At 41.8% G+C, this 22,666-nt stretch overlaps 1 protein-coding gene across 25 annotated transcripts in view; it reads right to left on the bottom strand.

Annotated features, from left to right (window-relative positions):
- DTNA (dystrobrevin alpha) overlaps positions 1–22,666 on the bottom strand; it is a 186,259-nt gene that overhangs the window by 55,941 nt on the left and 107,652 nt on the right. For all 25 annotated transcript variants that reach the window (XM_077933046.1, XM_077933047.1, XM_077933048.1 and 22 more), the window contains 3 exons: positions 20,742–20,822; positions 7,607–7,820; positions 901–986 (listed from right to left, as the gene is read on the bottom strand). In XM_077933046.1, coding sequence (XP_077789172.1) covers positions 901–986; positions 7,607–7,820; positions 20,742–20,822 — 381 coding nt within the window. The remainder of the gene's footprint in view (positions 1–900; positions 987–7,606; positions 7,821–20,741; positions 20,823–22,666) is intronic.

Consider the following 22,666-nt stretch of genomic DNA (forward strand, 5'->3'; position numbering starts at 1 on the left):
CAACAAAGTTGTGTCTGTTCCTCTTGTGTGTTATGTGTTTGGATCTATGAATGGATTAATTTAATCCATATTGGTTTTAACTAGGGCTGCAACCTGATTAAAGAAGCTTTAATTGATCAATCTTTCTAATACATATGCATGTTTCCCAAAGATTTTGCTAACTGCTTTTCTGCTCTTGCTTTCTGAGTCAAAGAGCAATTCTTTAAAATTGTTAAATGCTTTATAGATGTTGACTATGCAAAACTTAAACAGAAAACTGCTTGTAGCAGAAAACACTGTTAGTTCTTTTCAAACTTGGGCCTGGCTGCCAATTCAGTGGTGTCCTGTTGTTTTAGTATAATAGAATCAAAGAACCGTAGAGCTGGAAGGGACCCCAAGAAGAAGAAGAGTTTGTATTTGATATCCCGCTTTATCACTATCCTAAGGAGTCTCAAAGCAGCTAACATTCTCCTTTCCCTTCCTCCCCCACAACAAACACCCTGTGAGGTGAGTGGGGCTGAGAGACTTCAGAGAAGTGTGACTAGCCCAAGGTCACTCAGCAGCTGCATGCGGAGGAGCGGAGCCGCGAACCCGGTTCACCAGATTACGAGTCGACTGCTCTTAACCACTACACCACACTGGCTCTCATCCCAAGGGTCATCTAGTCCAATCCCCTACAATGCAGGAATCTCAGCACACAGACTCCCATCTAATTTGAAACCGTACTGGACCCTGCTTAGCTTTGCAAATGTGCTAGCAGTTTTATTGCTGGGGGACTTTGTACTCTGCATTGTTTAGTAGAGTAGCACTTTGGGTCTTGATTCATATCACTATTATCTAAACCAAATTCCGGTTCTATTCCATATTGAAAGGAAAGGAACAACATTAATAAAATATAAACAATAGAGGACAAAGACTTACATCTCAATTTGTCCATGATCTTTCCTCCACAAAGTGTTGCCAAGGCCATTTTGACAGCAAAGACAGACATTTTTCCATGTCCTTCTCTATACAGAAACAAGAAAACAAATATGATGACATCAATATGGCAATATTTTTGCACTGCTGTTGAATTATGCCATACAAATATTCTTATGCTTGGAAATTAAAATTTTGTAAACAACCATAAAACTTTTAAAAAGAATACAAGAGAAAACAAGCTATTTACTGTAGTTCCGATTTGAACAGTGGTTATCTGAGTGTTGTACGGTAAAAACAGTTTAAAAAGATACAGCTGGAGAAATGAATCAAATATAACAATTATAGCACAACACTAAATTCCATCAAAACCAGCACGAAACGTTACCCAATCTAGTCTGCTCAGGCTCTGGCAGGGAAGAAGGCTCTAGCCAGCATTTCTCTGTTTCCCCACCCCCCTTCTTTTCCTGGGCAGTTGTGTGTGTTCCCTGAAGATTTTCCCTCATATTAATCCCAATGGAGAGAATATAAGTATACCTAATGTACTCCCCCCCCCCCCCATTCTGGGCGTGTGTCAGGAGCCGGGAAGGGTTTTTGATCTGGGTGATCAAGAAGTTAATAGCTTTCACTTAACCCCCACCCCCAAAAAACCTTTTATTTATGCAATTTTAACAGCTTCTATACACACATCGTACAGTATCCATCTCTTTTCCTAAGACTTCCCAATCCATCTCTCTGTTGCATTCTAGGGAAATCAGCTGCATACCCTGATATTTCACCCATTATCGTCTCACGTCTCCCTTTTTTGATGTTATCTGCTGCTCATATATTAACTCTTACTTGTAAGTTAAATCGTATATTGTACCCTCTAAGATAATCTCCAAAACACCTCCACTCTTCTCTTTAACTTACCTTATTTCTTAGTTTTCTGGTCATGGTACTAATTCTATATATTCTATCAATTTGTTCTGCCAAATTTCCTTCGTGGGTATCTCTTCTTTCCAATTTTTCACATATACTATTCTAGCTGCAGCAGTCATGTACAAAAAGATATTGAGTGCCTTTTTTGGAATGTCGTCACCTATTATCCCTAACAGAAAGGCCTCCAGTCTTTTGGGAAATGTGAGTTTTAGAATCTTTTTAAATTCTGTGTGAATCATTTCTCAATACTCTCTAGCATATTTACATGAACACCACATATGAATCAGGGTTCCCTCCACCTTGTGGCACTTTTTAAAAATGTAATAATGGTAGGGAGAAACAACTTTATTGTTTGAAGACAATGGATTTTTATTTTTTTTTAAAGTGTGACCTATGGCAATTGTACAAATTTAATGGTTCCTTCTTCAGTAAGGGGATGAATTGTGAATAGCAGATAAGTAAGTTTTCTCTGTATCCCAAATGGAATGGCATTTCCATAGCTGAATACTTCTGAGAAGAGAAGGTATGAAAGGAATATTTTCCATTTTTTAAAAAAATATTGCAGTTTGACTTGATAGATTTGGACACCGTATTTCATCTGAGTCATTTATATTCATACATCTCTACCTAGACTCAGCGTAAATTCAATTTCCCCATGAAAATATGTATTGACATGGCTTGTGACTAGGTGAGATAAATGGGCACCTTGGCATTTAGGTGCCCCTAGGGTCTGGCAATTATCAAAGCTACAAAGTTGTACAATGAAACTCCTTTACCATAGTAGTTTTTAAAGTTTTCATGAGGAAAATATGGCTGCTTAAGAGCAAGTATTCTGCCTTGTGACAGCTGCTGGTGAAGATGCTCAGTGAAGGGATCATTGTTGTGAAGTCATAAACGGGGAGAAAAGCTTCAGAGTGTGTTGAAACTAAAGGTGAAATGTTCCAGAAGACCCTGGGATGCTGGGCTTTTGGCCCAGAGAGAAGAGCTATCTGTAAGCTTTGGATAGTAGCCATCTATGGCCTCACCGGTCAGGTGAATTGATGGGCCAAACTGAAGTAGGCTGCTTTGTGTAGAAAGAATGCCTAAACATTTGCTTGGGTGTGGACAAGTAATGGTGACTTCCCACTGTTGCAGTGTTTGCCCTGCGTCTGCCAAGGCAGTGTGGCTCTGCTGGCAGTTTACAATTTCTTATAAGCATTAGAATGAATCACTCTGGTGTTTTTGACATCCCTGCACTAAACCACTCCCGCAAGCCCATGGGCTAGTGCAGCAGGGCACAGAGGCAGAAAATAAACGAAGAAGTCAACTGCGTTACTTGTAGAGATGGAGAAAATATTTCTAGTTAAATGTTACTCAGTTCTCTACAAGAATGAACAACACTCAAAGAACCAACTGTGCCATCAGAGAAATGTATTGTGGTGCTCATCCAGCCAACAATTGTATATGCAGTTGGGTAGTAGACTGATCAACAACTTCACTTGTCAAAACATGATCACACTGATTTTAACAATCATAAGAGATGTACAGAAAACTCGTGCTTATTACATGAACGGCAGCATTCCTCTGTACTGGCCATGGGCTGTTGTAAAGGCATCAGAAGGACTTATGAAGCGAACAGAATAAAGGGCTGAGAATCCCCTTGTAATTCTCTTTCACGCTGTACTTGTCTGCAAAAGTGAGGAGGTAGGGAACTGCCCTTTGCTCTCCTGCCTCTAACGCATATGAAACATCAGTAAAAGACCTGAGGCCACCGGGTACTCCAGCTGTCCAATGCCAATAGTACTACTCTATACCAGTGTTTCCCAACCGGTGTTCCGCGGCACACTACTGTGCCGTGAGACATCGGGTGGTGTGCCGTGGGAGGGAGGCGGGCGAGAGGCGGCGGCGGCGAGGATCCGGCGGGGGTGGGGGGAGCGGGGGCCGTCGTGCGCAACCGAACTCACTTGGCGCGCTGCCGGCTTGTCCTCCTTCAACCCGGGTCGGGCCAGGCCTGCTCACGTCCCCGGATCCCCTAGCAGCAGCCGCACGCTCTCCAAAAGCGCAACGCTGCGCGCAACCGCTCGGCCAGCTGGTGCTCTGCGACTCCGCCCTTTCCCCTCCCAGCGCCGGAGGGTTCGCGCGACCGCAGCTGTTCCCTTTCGCAGCGCGCGGGAAACAATTCCAGGCCGATTGCCTTGTGCCGAAAAGCACCGCCTCTCCTTCCAGCTCAGGCCCGGGCCGCCGGCTCCCCGAATGACGTCACGGGGGCGGGGCTTTAATGGTGGTGTGCCGCGAGATTTTTTTCCGGTAAACAGGTGTGCCGTTGCCCAAAAACGTTTGGGAAACACTGCTCTATACCATATTAGCTAGAGGCTATCACAAAACAAAATCTATAGCATATGACTAAAACCCTGTGCATGCTTTTGCATACTCTATCAGAGCCAATAGCACTTCCAAGCTGATTTAACAAAACCTCACCTAGATTTCCCTTCAGAAATAAGCTGTATTATTCTCCATAAGAGTAGGTGAGAGTTTAAAAATAACGAAGAATGAGCCCCCCTTATGTGTATTTTATTTATACTATTCTGTTAATATATTTTGAAAAACGTATTTTACTGAGCAGAGCGTGCGTGCCATGAACATAGGAAGAGGTATGTGTGTGTGTGTGTGTGTGTGTGTGTGTGTTTTAATGGCATGAATGCAGCAGATAATCAAAGCTGTAAGTGGGTTGTAACCAGTAGCAAAAAAAGATGAGCAGGTGGCCTCCCCACTCCCTAGCATTACTTAATGTTGCCCTGTCCCATTTATAAAACAGTTTAATATATTTCAGGGCAAAAATAAGGAGTCTGGTTTAAAAGGAAGCAAGCAGAAATCCCTGTCTCTCTGCACATGCAATTGCTGTGATTGCTGAGAAAAAGAACTGAGTGACAAGCTGCGTCAGGGAACCAAACTAGATGTGATCAGAAGAAAATGCCTTCATTTGCACCTCTTCGTAGAAATCAAAGACCCTATACTCTGACCTCGGAAAAGCCTTCTTTACACACACCTTTGATTTGTGGGCCTTCACCAAATGTATTTCCAATGAGTTCCCTGCAATTATGAGTACAGTTTGTCTATTTAAAAGATTTCCATCCTGCCTTGCAGCAAAAGACACTTGGATATTTCCTTACAACTTGACTTTAAGGCTCTTGTTAGGATTGCTCACTCTGATTGCTCTGGGATAAAATGGCGGCCGCTACTAATTTGCTGGCAGCCCATTGGGATAATATGATTAACATGATGACATTACAATGTCATATAACTAAGTATATCTATGAAGCCAATTCATGGTGAGACCAGTGTTTCCTGCTCTCACTGTGAATAGGCTACATGATAACTGCTGTTATTGGCATCCTTCTGTCTTGGGAGACAATGGAGGAGTATGCATTTGGGGGTAAAGTCAAACCATTGGAGAGTTACAGTGCCTGCTGTGGCTGTAGAGACCAATATGGGGAAGACATGCTTTGTTGCAGACGAAGGCATCCAGATGCAGATAACACAGGCAGTCATATTTAGCTAAGGGAGCTGCTTTGCTATATGTAATTCCCTGGGAAGAAGCCCCATTGAACTCAGTGGGGCCTAAGCATGAGTAGATAGGCACAGGCCTGCACTGTTAATATAACTCAAACCTTCAATCCAAAATTGCTAAGCTACATCTTAAGTAGCAACAAGAATGGAAACTCTGTTAACATTTCTATGGTCATTCCACTTGACTGAGTCTTTAATATTTTGCCACACCAGGCGACATTAATAAAATGCATTTCCTGACCAGAACTCCTGGGATTCTTCATCCATCCTATCAGGCTATATGGCTCATTGAGGCTCACATTTAGGATTTCTGATTACCCCTCTATTAATTCAATCACAAATTTGAAGCACTATGTCAGCATAGTGAGGACAGCTCTGATTTACAGTACTTGAAATGAAAGCAGTTGCTATTTTAGAACAATTTGCATTTTTGGATATACTCCAGGTCCTACAATTACCTAGCTACCAAAAGTGTATAGAATAATTGTTGAGCACATTCTATGTGAGAGCAGTACTGTGTTCAGTGGCGTAGCGTGGGGGGTGCAGGCCGCACCGGGCGCAACATCTGGGGTTAGGGCAAATCCACAGGTTAGGGGGCGCAAATCCACGGGTTAGGGGGCGCAAATCCATGGGTTAGGGGGCGCAAATTACTTGCCTTGCCCCGGGTGCTGACAACCCACGCTACGCCACTGACTGTGTTAACACAGATCACCCCATCATTTACAAAAGCAATACTTTTTCAGTCCTTCCTCTGCGGGATGGTGTTTTGTATGCATCTTCAAAGCCTTGCAGTGCTAAACTCCAGAAACAAAATGGGTATTACGAATGATCTCATTTTCACGGTGATGGTTTTGTTGGGAGGGAGGGAGACTTACAGGCAGTGGGCAGCAAAACATGTGCCCAGGCATTCTCAGTTGGTTTCTTCCCTGTTCTTGTGAAGAGTCAAGAATTCAGGCTTTACTGTTACTTCTTTTTTTAAAAGAGCTTCCGTCTTGTTGTGGAATCTTTTCCAAACACTGAAGGCCAGAGTTTCACAGCCTACTGACAATTTCTCCTTGGAGAGGGCAGGAGAGCTGGTTGGATACAGGCACACAGTGCCTCTGCTACTTTGTCATGTGGAACGGTTGCTCCCTCCCACCTCACCCCAGGTGTTGCCATGGTGACTAAGCTGTACCAGTTGATCTGACTCTGGAAGGTACACAATGCCAAGCAAGAACTCCATCAAGTGTGTGCTGAGGAGGAGGGCGAGAGGGGGTTGGGTAGGCAAGCGGGAACACAAGGCAACTTATTTTAATGGTACTTTAATAGTGTGGATTTCCAACCAGTGCATTTTCATAATAGAAAACAGTAATGAGGTAATAGATAATTTGCACCTGTCGAAGCACAAAGCTGATCCCAGTCAATCCAGTTTGTAATTTCAGGCTATTCAGATGCTTTTAAGAATGCCAATAACATGCTGATGGATCCTATGTTCAATTACCGTAATTTACATATATACACAGAACGCTCATCTGTAACATGACATTAGGGATGTCTCTTCCCTATAAATTCACATTTGTTTGGTTGTCTCCACCTCCCCATGGCCTTCAAATGCAAGGTTTCAGGCAGTAGTAATAACATGAATTCTATTGCCCTTTTTTTCTGTTGGAATCTCACAGTTTGCTACATTAACAAGGAAAAGGGGGAAATTGCTCACAGCTGCCTAAGCTTGTAGCAAAAAGAGTTTCCTTCAAACAATAAGCCACTAACCCCATGCCACTGCTACAGAATAAACACTGCTGCAGATGTTTCCACCAGCAATAATAATACCCAAAGAATGGAACAATTTTGCATTTTGAAGTGTTCTGTTTGGGGCCAAACTCGACGTTACATGCACATTACTGCAATGGCCCTTTTGGTAAAGCTGTGTGTGTGTGTGTGTGTGTGTGTGTGTGTGTGTGTGTGAGAGAGAGAGAGAGAGAGAGAGAGAGAGAGAGAGAGAGAGCGCAGACAATGGTGGGGAGGGAAAGATTTAAGCATTCCCTCCAATTCCCACTTCTCCATCCCTGAGGCAACAAGGTAATATTGCACACATCTACATGTGTAACATATAGCCTTTATAGTCATAATTAAGAAATTTATGAACAATAACAGTAATTCGGGAATTTCACTTTGTCCAAGGCCCAGCTCAAACCGATATTTCACTTTGGTACTATTTTTCTGTGTAAAGTTTAAAATCAATAACATTAGAAGGAAAACTTACGGATCAAAAGCTGCCAGCAGGAAGTTGAGTAGCAAGCTGATGGAGTGCTCTACGTTGATCTGGTGGGTAGTTGGCATGCGTTTGTTCAGTTGGTAAAAAACGGTGGACAGGACAGCTTCAATTCGAGCCACATTCAGTTCTATGTTCGGATCCAGGTTGTTCAATGAATTTTCCCGCAATGCTTCTATTACATTCCAAATATCCACTAAGTGCACTATGTAGGATGCAAGATAGTACTAACAATCAGATAAATGCCCACAAAAGGGACAGAAAATAATCCTATCTTAGGTTATAACATTTTGACAGATAGATAAAATATATACTTAGATCTGCTTGAAATTACACCTTCTCCCCCCCATCGCTGGTTTGAGAGTGGGGCTTCATTTTGTTTTTGTTTTTTTGCGGGGGTGTACAAAATTGTTTCAAGGGAAATTGGTGGAGTGAAACAATTTGGAGTGGCTTCCTTTTGCTTTTCCCATGATGCCATGTTTACAGGTATAGTTTGGGTAAAAATCAAAATAGCAGTCCTGTGTCCACTGACATGCATGTGGGGGAAGCAAAGGCTGCACCCCCCAAAAAAGCTCACCCTTGTCATGGGCTTTTTGGACAAAAGGGTCCTCAGCAGAGGATGGGTTTCCTCCCCCAAGCCATTTTTGGAGGGATAGTCTTTCTCTGTCCCCCGAACCAATGCACAGCAAGGGAATCAGTGATGTCTTCTGTGCTTTCCATATGGAAGAAAAAAGGTACACCCTGAAAATGGCTGGCTTAAGGGAAAAGCTCACCCCTTACCAATGACGCATGGGGGCCACAGACTCCTTGATGGGGTTTTTTTAGGGAGCCAGCAGCAGTAAGGGGAGGCAAGAGGAGGAGATGCAACAACTCTAAAAAATAAAATCATTTGCCCACCAAAACATTGTCATTTTTATACACAAAGGAAACAGGTCTCATTTTCAGGTGCTCATTTCATTAGACCAGAATGGAATTAAAAAGAAAATACAACTACAGGTGATTGGATGCTCCAGCACTGATTGGCTCTCTCCAACATTCCATTTAACGCCCATCAACTTCTACACAAGCTACTTTGACATGTGGCAAACCCTTTGAGATGACCTGAATTCCAAGACATTTGGTGATTCAGGACTGCAGTATACTAGAAGCCCTTTTGATCTCATGCATGAAATTAGTAGAATCCGTATATAAAAAGGTAAAGGACCCCTGACAGTTAAGTCAAGTCGCGAACGACTCCAGGGTTGCAGCGCTCATCTCGCTTTATTGGCCGAGGGAGCTGACGTTTGTCCGCAGACAGTTTTTCCGGGTCATGTGGTCAGCATGACTAAGCTGCTTCTGGTGAAACCAGAGCAGCGCACAGAAATGCCGTTTACCTTCCTGCTGGAGTGGTGCCTATTTATCTACTTGCACTTTGACGTGCTTTCAAACTGCTAGGTTGGCAGGAGCTGGGACCGAGCAACGGGAGCTCACCCTATCGTGGGGATTCGAACCACCAACCTTCTGATCAGCAATCCCAAGGCTCAGTGGTTTAGACCACAGCACCACCCGTGTCCCAGAATCCACATATCTATCTATCTATCTATCTATCTATCTATCTATCTATCTATCTATCTCCAAATACAATATACCACACAGGGCAAGGAAGCACAAACAAATTATGACACATAAATTATATGAAGCAATCTCCTGACTTTTCATTTTATTTTAAAGCAGTTTGGGGAAGGTGACATTGACTGGAAGGGCTCTGCTAGGGAAGAGGTTTTTAACCTTCCACAGCATCATTTGTCTGATCTAAATCACACACACCCTGATTCTGTTAGTCACACTGAGGTCGTGGGGGAAGGAAAAGAGGTCAAGTAACTGTATTTATTTCTAAAACAGTTATATACTGCTATATCAGAAGAAGAAGAAATATCAAAGCGATTTACAGCAATAAACATACAATAACAAATCATGTATTCAAAAGTTAAAAACAGACCTCATTTAACCATTGTGGAAAGATACATTCTTAATTGCCTGGCAGAATAAAAAAGTTTTCAGTAGGCGTTTAAAATTTGACCCAGAAGGCGCATGCTGGATCTCTATTGGCAAAAAATCCCACAAGCCTGGTGCCTGTGTTCTGCACCCCCACCCCACCCAGGAGTGCTAACAATGGCTTTGTGGAGGGAGATAATTTGTAAGGATGCATTAACATCTCTGTGTTCAAGCTTAAAAACAATCAGGCTTTTGCAAACATTTCCTTTGGATACTCGACATCTCAAGGGTTTTTGCAAGTAATCAATAAAAAAAATCTTGCAAAACCCAGATATGTCTATTGAAATAAATGGAGACACAACAGAAAACCTTTGGGCCAATAGATGCCCCTCACCAGTCATTTTGGGCATGCAGCCTTTTAAAAATCTGTCTACTGAATAGAACACGGAAGGTCTCCCTTAGTTCTCTCTTGCCCCAAGGGTTTCCAGTGGTGGATTGTATTTTGCTGCAGGCTCTTTAAACTCTGCTTACTGAATAAATAAACTGAGACTTCAAACTTGTTTTGTTCTCTCCCATCCTGTTAATGAGAACACTTTAAATGGTAAGGAAAACCCAACTGAATATGGCACAGCCTCTAAAGAAGCTCACAAAAGTTACCAGCCTGTAAAAAGAATTGAGCGGCCTCTTTATGGACAGAACAGAATTGCAAATGGTTACTTAGCAGTTGGGTCTCTTTTTATTCACTGGGCCTAATCTCACTGCAGAACTGAAGCGGGGTGCTGCCTGCCCAGTCATCGCCATATGCATCACAGCTGTTGCAAAGCATTATAAACAAAGGGGGGGATAGGCAGTCTGTCAGACCTTATTCTTGAAGCCCCCCCCCCCCCAATATTCTTGCCTGCATACAATTTCTTGTCACCATGGCTATCCTGTATGAATCTCTCCCAGACCTTTAGGCCATCACTGGTGGTCCTCTTCTGGGTACCCCCCTCTGGCAAAGGTGCAGAGGGTGGTGGCGTTGGAGAGGGCAAGCAGACACTGGAGGAGGAGGAAGAGGCAGCTCCTGAGCCCAAGCCTAGCACAGGCTCACAACTTTACATTATGTCTAGATTTGGCCTATGCTTTTGTGACATGGGAGAAACTGAGGATCTCGTAACATTTGGATTTTAAAAAATACTCTGCTTATACTGTATATTGGTTAGAAACATGCTTCTTCCCCAACTGCTTTTGGGTAAGGGAAACCAGTCAGATCTTGAAACGATCAGATAATTGATATAAAGAATTACTCATTAAGTCAGCATCTCACACTTTAGCATTATCCAGATCTCATGCTGCTTCTATTGAATCTCTTGTTGTAAATTGCTATCATCTGTGACTGCTGTAATGAAAACTAATTTTGGCTGGCTGAGCTCTTGCTCATTGTAACTATCTACAAATTGTGAGTTGTGTTGTCCACCCCATTATGCATTGCGTTGTAACATTTTTTTCTTAGGGACTACGGCCAATATGGAACTCAAACTCAACTGAACTGTTCGCCTAACAGGAATTATATGGCATAGTCTGGTGACCTTTGGGGTGGATTTTTCCTATTCATTTATCATACAATGCCTCTAACTAAATATAAGATGAAGATATAAGCCAAATGAATGAATGAATGAATGAGCTACTGCATTACTGTTTCATACACAATCCTCAAAGGATTTATGTCTGAAGAGATTACAAAGAATGAAAGAAGCTACAGAAACTTAGCAGTTACCTTTTACACACTTCCTGCAATCTCTCCACTGTACAGAAGAGGGCATATATTTGGTTAGAAAACAGTAATCAGGAGAAGCAGAGATTATCAACACAACTTCCTTTATTCTCTTAAAAATTAATTCAACCCACCCACAATGTTATACAGAAATGCACCTAATGCGGGAATAAAAGGGGGAGGGGGAGAGACAATGAATATTTGCTTGCCTGCCCTGTAGGTCGATCTTTCCAGTTTGATTTAGCTGCTGCACAGCACAGACAAGATTCTGTGCAGTTCTGTTGCTCAGCTTCTAACCATTGGGCAGAGCCACACAGATCCTGCACCCTGCAGGAAGCAAACCTTGCTGCTAGGAAAGACCAGCTGCGAGGAAAGACTGGCTTTTTTTTCCACCCTAGCAAGCTACTGGTTGCTAGGATGCCCTACTATGATGCAATTCATACTATGATGTCTTTTCAGTCTCACTAGTATGTCACAAACATTCCTAAAGTGTAAGATCTCTCTCTCTCTCTCTCTCTCTCTCTCTCTCTCTCTCTCTCTGTGTGTGTGTGTGTGTGTGTGAGAGAGAGAGAGAGAGAGAGCCTCTTCAAACCCTAACCACTTTCTTCCTATATGAACTCTTAGCAGGTGGTCAATAGGACCATGGTAGGACAGCAGAGCGTGGTATAGAATTGTAGAGTTAGAAGGGACCCTGAGAACCATCTAGTCCAACCCCTTGCATTGTAAGAATATTTGGAGATGGGAAACCCAGTTGACATCAGGCCTTGCTTGATGAAAACCATCCCTTTAAATCTTTTTTCCAGGAGGTCTTGTAAACCTAGATTCAAGTGTTTTCCCTACTTGCTGGTGACCATGGGAGTAGCCAAGGGGGGCGTAGCCAAGGGAGGGGTAGCTGCCCCCAATCAATAAAAATACATGGCTAACCAAGGTTCTGCCCCCCCTAACAAAAGGCCTGCCCCCCCACCCCAAGCCTGGCTACGCCTATGCTGGTGACAGGGGGTTGTGCTTTCCCTGCTGCTGGAGCCACTTCCCCTTTAACATTTTTACCCATAAGATATCACAGTGAAGGCAGCAAGCATTGCACTTACCCCAAATCGGCTTTGTGATTATGCCACACAGGCAGTGAGATTTGACTAGGCAATGATGGCGGCCAAGCCCAAAGCTGAGCAAATGTTCCTGCCCTCACTCCAGGCTTATGTCTTAGGGGTAAATGTTACACAGCAGTAGAAACATGTGTGCAAATGCACTATCACCACCACCTCAAAGACCACAGAAAGGTGGGAAGGGCGGTGGCAGCGGGGGGGGGGGGGCGGCTTTCATGAAACCTTGCCCCAGCTCCTATTTTGAGACAAAATCCTGAGAATTTTGATCTCATCCCACACTAAAATCAGTCCTAAGCCACAAAGCTCCCTAAATGGCTTTAACGAGGGTGTTATGAGCAGGATGAAGGAGAGAAGAATTATAAAAGCATTTTGGCTAGAATTCTACAAAGGTATGTGAGCCTCCTCTCAGCTTGAAGCCCATGTGCAGCCAGAGGAATCTTGGATGTGTGTACTTCAGCTGCTCTTGTGAATGAACAGGAAATTACTTTTTGGTTTAAAACCACCTGTTCAGGAATGTAGATTAGTGCTGTACAAATGCCAAGGACATATCTATTTGTATCCAGGGCTGCATCAAGAGATGTTTTCTACCTGAGGAAAAGATAGCACCCACCGGCAATTCCTTGTACAGAACCCAACCAGACTTGCCGCTGACAACACCCTCCCACTACACCTGAGAGCATCAGGCTAGCTTATGGGGCACAGGGCAGGCCACTTGGCCTCCTCCTGTAGCTCTTTCCTCCAGCCATTTGCCAGGATTCCCTGGTCCACACTCATCACCAGCCGTCTGAGGCAGTCATCCTATTCTGCCTAACATTAGGGTAGGCCCTTTGTGTTGTGGTGTGCACACATACCTCTGAAGGACTACATATTTAGGGCACTCAAGGAAGCTATAGAAACTACACACTGTTATTTAAATACTCCAGAAGATAGAAACCAGCCAGAGAAGCAGTAGGACCATTAAGAGACGAGGTTGAAAACTGGGTACACAAGAAAAGCATTTACTTTCTTTGTGACAAGCCCTCACAAAGCACCTTATAAGACTTGCAGAATGAAGCTGGGAAGTCAAGCGAATTCCTTGTATTATTCTTTGCTTCACAAGACGGGTCAGTGAATAACAAGCAAGCATGTTTTTCTTCTTCCTAAGAAAAGTTGCAATGGGTCTTCCATTACAACTCCCATACCCACAGTTGGCTTCCAGTGGCTCAGCTGAGATTGGCTTAAATTTAATAATGGCCCAATTTGTCTCCGGACTTCGGACAAAGGTGTGTGAGAAACAGCCACACATGAACCAGCTTTTCAGTGAGTGCAGCTGAATAGCTGTCTAATACAGCTGGCAAGGAATACATGTGTGGTGTTCATTCACAAACTAAAACAACTACTGTAGTTAGTCATTAGGACCAGATGGCTTTCACTCAACATTTCTAAGAGCTCAAAATAGTTTTTGTTTAAAACATATAAGCTTGCTAGGAATGGCATCCATATTGGAGAATTAGTAGACTACCATTGTTTAAGGGGATTCTCAGACAATCCAGGAATTTACAGACCTGCTTCCTTAACTTCTGTCCAAAATAAATCGATGGAAAGTATATTAAAGCAACAACACTGAATAAAATTAGCAAGCCTTGCTTGGGAAATACTGAAAGGTCAAGCAGTATTTAACCAGTAGCAGCTTGAGATTTCATATAAAAGAGGAAACTCTTGCATTTTGTCAAGAGCCTGCCTCAGATATTGAGTTCTCTACCACTTCCTGAGGATGAGGTAATACAGATTAGAGAACGCTACATTACTAGCCACTAGATGGCAGTGTGCATATTTTAGTAAGTGCCACATATATGTGCTCTTACATATTAACCATATATTCGTATTGCATCAAATTAACAAAAACCAAGGCGTATGGATTTCTGCTGTTCCCTTAAGAATTCTGCTGTTTCAAAGGGGAAAAATATATTTGTATTTGCACCAATGTCTGTATAGACTGGTTACAGAGTTAGCTTTCTCATTTTCTCAGCATGACTAAATAAGAAATTATGGCGGTGAAAGAAGAAAAAAATGCTTTATTGAGAATTGTTATTATGGCAACTGACCTGTCAAATGCTGGTCATGACTTCACCCCATTTCTAATTTACAATGTTACTGAGTCAGGCACACAACAGTCCTAGCTAGTAAAGTCTGAACTGTGAAATGAGCTGCCCACAGTTAAAATCTCATCTCATTCATAAACTTGCTAGGTGCCCTTAGGCTTTGCTCACTGCCCTTAACCCTACTTCTGTAATATGGGAATAATAATACTAGCCTACCTTACAAAATTGTGATGATTACAAAGATAATGTATGAGTTCTGAACAGCGTAATGATACAAAAAGTGAAACATTAATATATAGGAAAGACATGAATAATAGAACCAAGACACTAACTGACCAAGCAGAAATGAGAGAAGTGCCATTCTGAACTTGAGTTGACCAGACATTAAGTTTCTGTAACCCAACCAGTAAAACTGCATTCTGAAAAGTAACCAGCATTAGTGTCTGAAGAAGCAGTAAACTTCAAGGTTACTGGGGAATTTGGTTGATGTTTTGCTTGCTACTAAACCAACTCAATACACTAAATCACACTGTTCCACTGGGCTACATCTTGTTGGGTAGGGTCAGTCTCTTTGCAATTGACACCTGTCCATTTTGGGTTGTATACATCATTATGCTCAGCTGCATATATACCACTTAATTACTGTTACAATACATTATCAATAACATAATTAATTTTATCTGGCAAACCTAGCCAACCCACATTCAGAAAATGTATGTGATTTAAAGGAATATATTGAAGTAACTAGAATAAATGTAAACTCGGCTGCAGATTATATGGTAGTCAAATAATGCTTGTAAAGCTGTGAGTCCCTAACAGTTCAATGCTAACCATGTTTTCCAAGAAGTCCAACTGACTTTAAAGATAAGGTAAAGGTAAAGGGACCCCTGACCATTAGGTCCAGTCGTGACCGACTCTGGGGTTGCGGCGCTCATCTCGCTTTATTGGCCAAGGGAGCCGGCGTGCAGCTTCTGGGTCATGTGGCCAGCATGACTAAGCCACTTCTGGCGAACCAGAGCAGCGCACGGAAACGCCGTTTACCTTCCCGCCAGAGCGGTACCTATTTATCTACTTGCACTCTGATGTGCTTTCGAACTGCTAGGTTGGCAGGAGCAGGGACCGAGCAACGGGAGCTCATCCCGTCACGGGGATTCGAACCGCCGACCTTCTGATCGGCAAGTCCTAGGCTCTGTGGTTTAACCCACAGCGCCACCCGCGTCTTTAAAGACACTTACTTCCAAATAAATATGTTTAGAGTTACACTGCATCATTCTCTACTGATACTTCACCCATCCATCCCCGTTCCCTGACTAATACTAGAATCCAGTGTTTACTGCCTCGGTAGCACCTCAGCAAAATTGTATGCTGCATCATCAAATGCACTGGATGACAGCAGGAAGCAATAGAATAGAGGAACAGTTTCGGTTAACACAAAAATATCTTAGGCTATCAGCAATAAATGGAAATAATATAAATTAGAAAAGCAAGAAATAAATAGGATTTGGGTAAAATATTATGCACACTGAAATTTATATATAAGTTTATACTCTGTTGGAACACGGCAACAGCCATTTTAGATGATGTTCCCTGAACCCCTAGGTGGAGTAAGAGTCTGGGTATCTTAAATAGATATTTTTAATCTTACACAATGTGAAGATGATTTGCAAATCCAAAGCAAAGACATTTTCAGGGAAGAGAGGAAAATGAGATTATTTGATGGTCACAAAAACAGAGGCATAGTAAATAAATGAAAGAAATAGGTAATCAGAGAACAGGATGGCATTACACTCTGGTCCAAGTTAAAATAAATTACTACTTATGTCATTATACTGTAAGGGTGAAGCTAGATTATAACTTTTAAAGTATGGTGGAACTTAGAACAGGAATGCCACAAATCCTCACCACCTGCCACACAGCTTAGCCCCCATCACCTTGGATTTATGCTCATTTATTTTGACTGCATCCCTTTAGCAACAAAAGCCAAAGCACTGATTTTGCAAGGAATGCAGGTAAATTGGAGAACAAGGATCCTGTCCTATCGTGAGCTGAGTGCAAGTGACGTAAATGTTATTTGCTTCAGAACTGCATAGGATTGAACCGCACCTAGGAAACTGGTTTCAAAAGCATGGGCTGTAAATCCATATTGGAACTTCATTTTTACATCCTAGTCTAACACTCTGATTCTAGTTCCTTTGCTGCCGGCTTGATGATATAATAGCCACTGATGTGAGGCTGGCCCAGAGCACGATGTGTTTAAAAATATCTGAAGTGAGTACATCTTTAATAGCACTTGCATTTAATTTACAGATGTGAATTATTGTTCATTAGACAGGGTGGGACACAGGGCTAACATAAAGTGACAGGCAGAAGAGAAAGAGGCCCCGAGGTATGTAAGAAATTGAAGCTGACTAGCCTACATGCCTCTGAGGCCTAGCTACTATTTGAACTGAGCAGAAGAGTATGAGGAAGAGAAGGATTAGAGTTGGGGAAGGCGTGGAAGTTAACAAGGTCGCCTCCGCGGTCATCACACTATGCCATTCCCCATGAAAACAGCTGTATTGTTCTCCTGATGAGACACAGCAAAAAGTATTTCATTCAAAAGAGAACAGAGGAGAAAAACAACACTGAAACCCCCAAGGTGCCAAATTAAAAACCATCAGGGATATGAACTCCCGGTTTGTCAGCTCTAATTAAACCCCATATTAGAATCATCAGCCTGGCTTTAAATCCAAGGTTTTCAACTGCCAACTGTTTATTCTGATCTAGGGAAATCAGCAGCCTTGCTTTTTCAACAGCCAGCACTGGAGAATAACTATGCAGCACAATGAGTAAGGCCCACCAAGGATGGCGGTTGTTTTCCAGCCGTACAGTACTGTTTAATTGTATAATGGAGTTTTGATTATGGTATGTTGTTAGGCTCCGCCTCTGCTGCTGTGGTCCACAGAGAGATCATATGTGTGCTTGAGATTTCATCATTCTAAATGCTTTTTAATAACTGCTACAAGTAATAAAATATGAAAAGCCGTAGTTTTCAGCAAATGAAACATTTTATGCTGAGGAAGAAGGTATTCTGGAAATCCAGATTTCTGGTGTTCATACAGTGTTTCAGGCTATATATAGAAGCTGACACTTCCCATTTTCGACTCAGTTCTGTTGTTCATGATCCTGCTATCTTAGCACCTAAACTATTGAACCCTAACTGTTCTCTACTGAAGTTTTGACATGTGTTTCCATAACCATGAATGGCACCTGCTGCTTGCTTCAACTACCTATCCATTAAACCTAAGCTGCATGACCAAGCTCAAATACTGCAGTAAAATTATATTGTGATGATTGTGTATTTCCTAGATCTGTTATATTTCACATGTTGGGAACTTTGGCACTCCAGATCTTGCTGAACTACAATTCCCATGAGCCTCAACAAGTATGGCCAATGGGCAGAGATGATGGTAGTTGTAGTTCAGCAACACCTGGAGGGCCAAAGGTTAACCATACATGTTATATTTATACCAATGTATTAGCTGACATTGGCTCTCACTTCGCTCATCTCCTTGGATGTGCAGGAGCAACTAACCATGGCATAGTGGCATTTGATAATTGACCTAGTGGTACATTTCAACTGGACATTATGGTTTGTTTTGCTCACAACAAATTATGATGTCAAGTCAAGGCTTATTAGCTCTGGTTTGTCTGAGCAAAACAAACCACGATCCCTGGTTCAGACATAACACTGAACCAGTAAGGTCTGTGTCATTTTAGGGGGTGAAACTTAATTTTTGCAGATTTCTTCAATGAGTGGTCTCTAAAATATGTTTTGGGGTGTGAGGAATTCAATTTTGCTGTTGTTTTTGTGGCTGGACAACTTAGCTTGCTAAGTCTAATTGATAAGGAAGCATATAAACTGCTTTTGGAAAACCAAAGAATTTTAAATTTACCTTCTGAAAAATGTAAGGCAATGTGATATTTCTCTCTCTCTCTCTCTCTCTCTCTCTCTCTCTCTCACACACACACACACACACACACACAGCAAATACTAGGTGTTCATGAACAGTCAAAAGCTCTTTTAAAGCCACCCATCACCAAATCCTATGGCAGATAACTTTTGTGCATTTGTCAGCAGTGTGCTGAGAATATTCTTGTAGAATCTTGGTGATATGTATGGAGTACAAGTTGTGGGTGAACCTGGATTTATAAAAGTGGTTATAGTCTAGTAAAAGGAAGTAGCTAAGGAGCGGTGTGCGTTTTAGGTGCCTGCTGAGAATAAAAAATCCTCAAATTGCTTTGAAGCAATGGAGTACAGCTGAATATGTTAGTACTTAGGCTGCAGTCCTGTGTCAAGGACTGAAAACGTAAAGCCCATTACAAAAAAATAGGTACATAATCAGGCCATAGGATTCTCTATATAATTATTGATGTGAGTTCTTTCACTGGCAAATGAGCTTGTAAAATCCAGCACACAGAACACACAGCAACATTGCAAATTGTGGCATTTACTGATGAGGCAATGCAGACCAGGGCACTGACCTAGTGTTTATGTACTATTGTGAATGATCATTGGATATAGTGTAACTACATCAGTATAAAGCAACAGATGTGGCAGAGACATGTCTGGAGAAAGGCAGAAGGTACTTGACTGGCAACAACTCACTAATAAAGGCATTTTGTCCATTACACAACCACCCTGGATGCTGGATATACACGTGCAACCTGTTAGAACGGAAATGGATACACATCACAGGACAGACTTGCCCCATTTGCCTCCTATCGGCTATTGTTGTAGTTCTATTTACTTAAACCAATACACAACAGATCAGTACAGCTACACTCATGTACAGTGGTATCTCGGGTTAAGTACTTAATTCATTCCGGAGGTCTGTTCTTAACCTGAAACTGTTCTTAACCTGAAGCACCATGCCACCGGAGCACGATTTCTGTTCTCATCCTGAAGCAAAGTTCTTAACCCAAGGTACTATTTCTGGGTTAGAGGAGTCTGTAACCTGAAGCGTATGTAACCCGAGGTACCACTGTATAGGACAACAGCAAAGGGGTTTACTGAGTTCAGCAGCTCTGATGAAGCAAGCAGGCTGGCTGGCTTCACCCTTTTTTGTATCTTCCAATAATACCTAAAAAGATAAGTTCTGTTGTTGTTTTTTAAATAAGGCAAGCAGGCATGCAGAATACCACCGGATTCAGCCATATGCCAATATTAAGTACAGGGTATGCAGTGCAGGGAATCTTACTTATTAGGAACTTCTCATATGCCTATTGGGAAACAGAGTCAATATAGGAGCTTTCCCTCTAGCAAATCCCAGAGACACATCCTTCAGATCTGCATAGTGGCCATAATTTATTTTATGTATTAATTACATTTATATCCCATCTTTCCACCCAACAAACTCAAGGTGGCACACATGGTTCCCCCCTCCTCATTTAATCCCCACAACAACCCTGTGAGGTAGGTTAGATTGAGAGACAGTAACTGGCCCAAGGTCACCCAGTGATCTTCATGGCTGAATGGGGATTTGAACCCTGGGCGTTCCAAGTCCTAATCCAGCACGCTAATCACTACACCACACTGGCTCTCACCATACATACACAAAAATCATCAGATGCCATCAACACCATGTTAATTATTTCAGGAGCTGTTTTGGTCCTATAATATGCAAAATATTATATAAAAGCTGTAAATAATGGTATAAGGAGGATGTAGCATTCTTAAGAATGGCTTGTTATAATGACCTATTTACCACTTAAAATTTGCTTTCCATTCTAATAATGAAAATTCTGAAGGTAAAAATTAGTATCTATTGGGACTGTAGATGCTTAAAATAAGTTCCACCCAGCTGCACAAGGTAATCTTAGAGGTAAGATGAACAAATCTAATTGTGTTGAAAAGAAACAAAAAAAAAAAAGGGGGGGGGGAAAGATTTTATTTATTTTATAGTTCATCTCATCATTTTGATAACGGAAAAGTAGATGTGCTTAAAAAGCTCCACCCACTCCCTCTTACCCTCATCCACATGCAAACATTTAAACTTTAAAGTATAATTAGCAGTAGTGTAATAACATGCTCTTCTGGAGAACCAGGTGTTCTTATTAGCATCTTGCGTATTAAAATAAATTCCTATTTGCATTTCAACTGGGGAACAAACACAACTCTAAAGTGGAAGATAAGATTAATGATGGTAATTCGAATTAACCAGTGGCATACTTACAGTTGCATTTCTTCTGTACAAATCTAAGCTTGCATGCTGTTCTGTAGGTAGATAAACGGATGCGATCCAGATCTTGAGCCCCTAGTGGCAGAAAATTATGCATATGCTATGATAGTTGCAATTTGTGCATGTACCTCACAGACAAAAGAGAGAAAACAAAGAAATGTTCCCTTCAGCATTTTCAAGGCTGTCTTTTCTAACTAGAGAGAATGGGAAGAATGCAGTGTTAAAAATAGTTTAGCAGTGGATAAAGAATAAACCTTCTGTATCTGTCATTCAGGAAAAACACACAATCTGATCTAACCACAGGCTAAAAAACAAAATGGCTGTGCTCCAATTCTAGGACAACACTGTGTAATTTTAATATTTTAACTATGAAGTTTACAACAAATACCCACAACTGATGAGAATCAGTTCAGAATAAGATATCAGACATGCAAACTACTAATCTATTTTAGCTGCAAACCATATATTTAGGTGTAAGATTTGTAAGAGGAGGTAGGAGTACAAAATTAAAAAAATATGGGACAAATGGGAAGGAGGGTCAGGCAACAACCTTTCTGAAACCATCTTGTATTTGGATAATTAAAAGTCAAAAGGTATGGTCCTCTGCTACCTTTTCATTAAGCCAAATTTAGTGGTTTTTAAAGTGTTGCTGTTTATAAAGCTGCTTTGCATATGCATGTGAGAGAGGAGACTTTGGACAGCCAGTTTGAGCAATTGCAGCTGTGGGGGAAATATGCAAAGTCGAGCTGAATGAAGCTGGGAAGCGTTATATTTAGCTGATTTGCATGACCCTACAAAAATACAAAGGCCTTGCAAACAGCCTTTCCAAGAAAAATGCACATAACCCTTTGTAAAACTAAAAAAGATAGGACAAATTCTGAATGCACTAATGACATTTAACAAGTTTTGATTGATTGATACTCTCCTGAGAAAAAGTTCACAGCATGTGCACATCATGATACTTCAGGGAACGGATCATCCAACATGATTGGAGACAAATCAAGGGGAAAGTTCTGTTTGTGTGTCAATAAGTAATTGAAAGACTTATCAAAGGATCTAAAAAGTAAATATTATTGGTAAAATGAAAAAGCCCCCTCTATTTTGGCTTTATGATTATAGCCCAGGAAGCAAATATGTCCGGCCATGAAATATCAAGCTTCCATGTCAGGAAAAAGAGAGAAAGAAGCGCCATTATTTCTCCCCTCTCTCAGTTCTGCTCACTACACTTTTGCTTGCTTTTCTCCTTTCTCTTCTCCATCTGCCAAGCATTCTCAACTAGATCCTTTTACCAATTGGCTGCTTGAATGCCATCTGTCCCTACCAGAAGTTCCCTTGAACTATTTACTGTCTCATCCTCAAAGTTTTTCATTTTCCCACAAGATGGTTTATCCTTGGTAGACTTGACTTTGCTTGGAAGACACCTTCTAGTGGTCCCAGCTGTTTCCCTCAGCTCAAGTGACAAACACAGCGCAATACTCAAATTTACTTTCCTCCTTCCTTTTTTTTTTTTTTTAAAAAAAGAAACATTCCCATTCCTATCCAGAGTCATATATCCATTCCTCTCCCATCTGGGCTGGAAGAGTAAGTGGGAGGGTGGTAGCAGCAACTACCACAGAGTATGACCCACCGGCAGCAAGAAAGTGGGTGGTAGAAACTTCTCTTGAGTGTTCCTCCATCACAGGAGCAACTCCCCTGTGAAGAAAGGTCGCAGTGTTTGGGACATTTTAGAGGAAAGGCGAGTAAGAAGTGACACGATGGAAGTCCTCCACGGTATGGAGAAAATGAATAGAGAAACGTCTTTCTCACACTCTTGTAAACACTAGAACTAGTAGACATCTACTGAAGATGAATGTTGGAAGTTTCAGGGCAGATAAAGTACTTCTTCATGCAGCACATGGTTAAACTATGGAACTTGCTCT

The sequence above is a fragment of the Podarcis muralis genome, chromosome 8 (genome assembly GCF_964188315.1).
Source record: "Podarcis muralis chromosome 8, rPodMur119.hap1.1, whole genome shotgun sequence".
NCBI classification, from domain to species: domain Eukaryota; kingdom Metazoa; phylum Chordata; class Lepidosauria; order Squamata; family Lacertidae; genus Podarcis; species Podarcis muralis.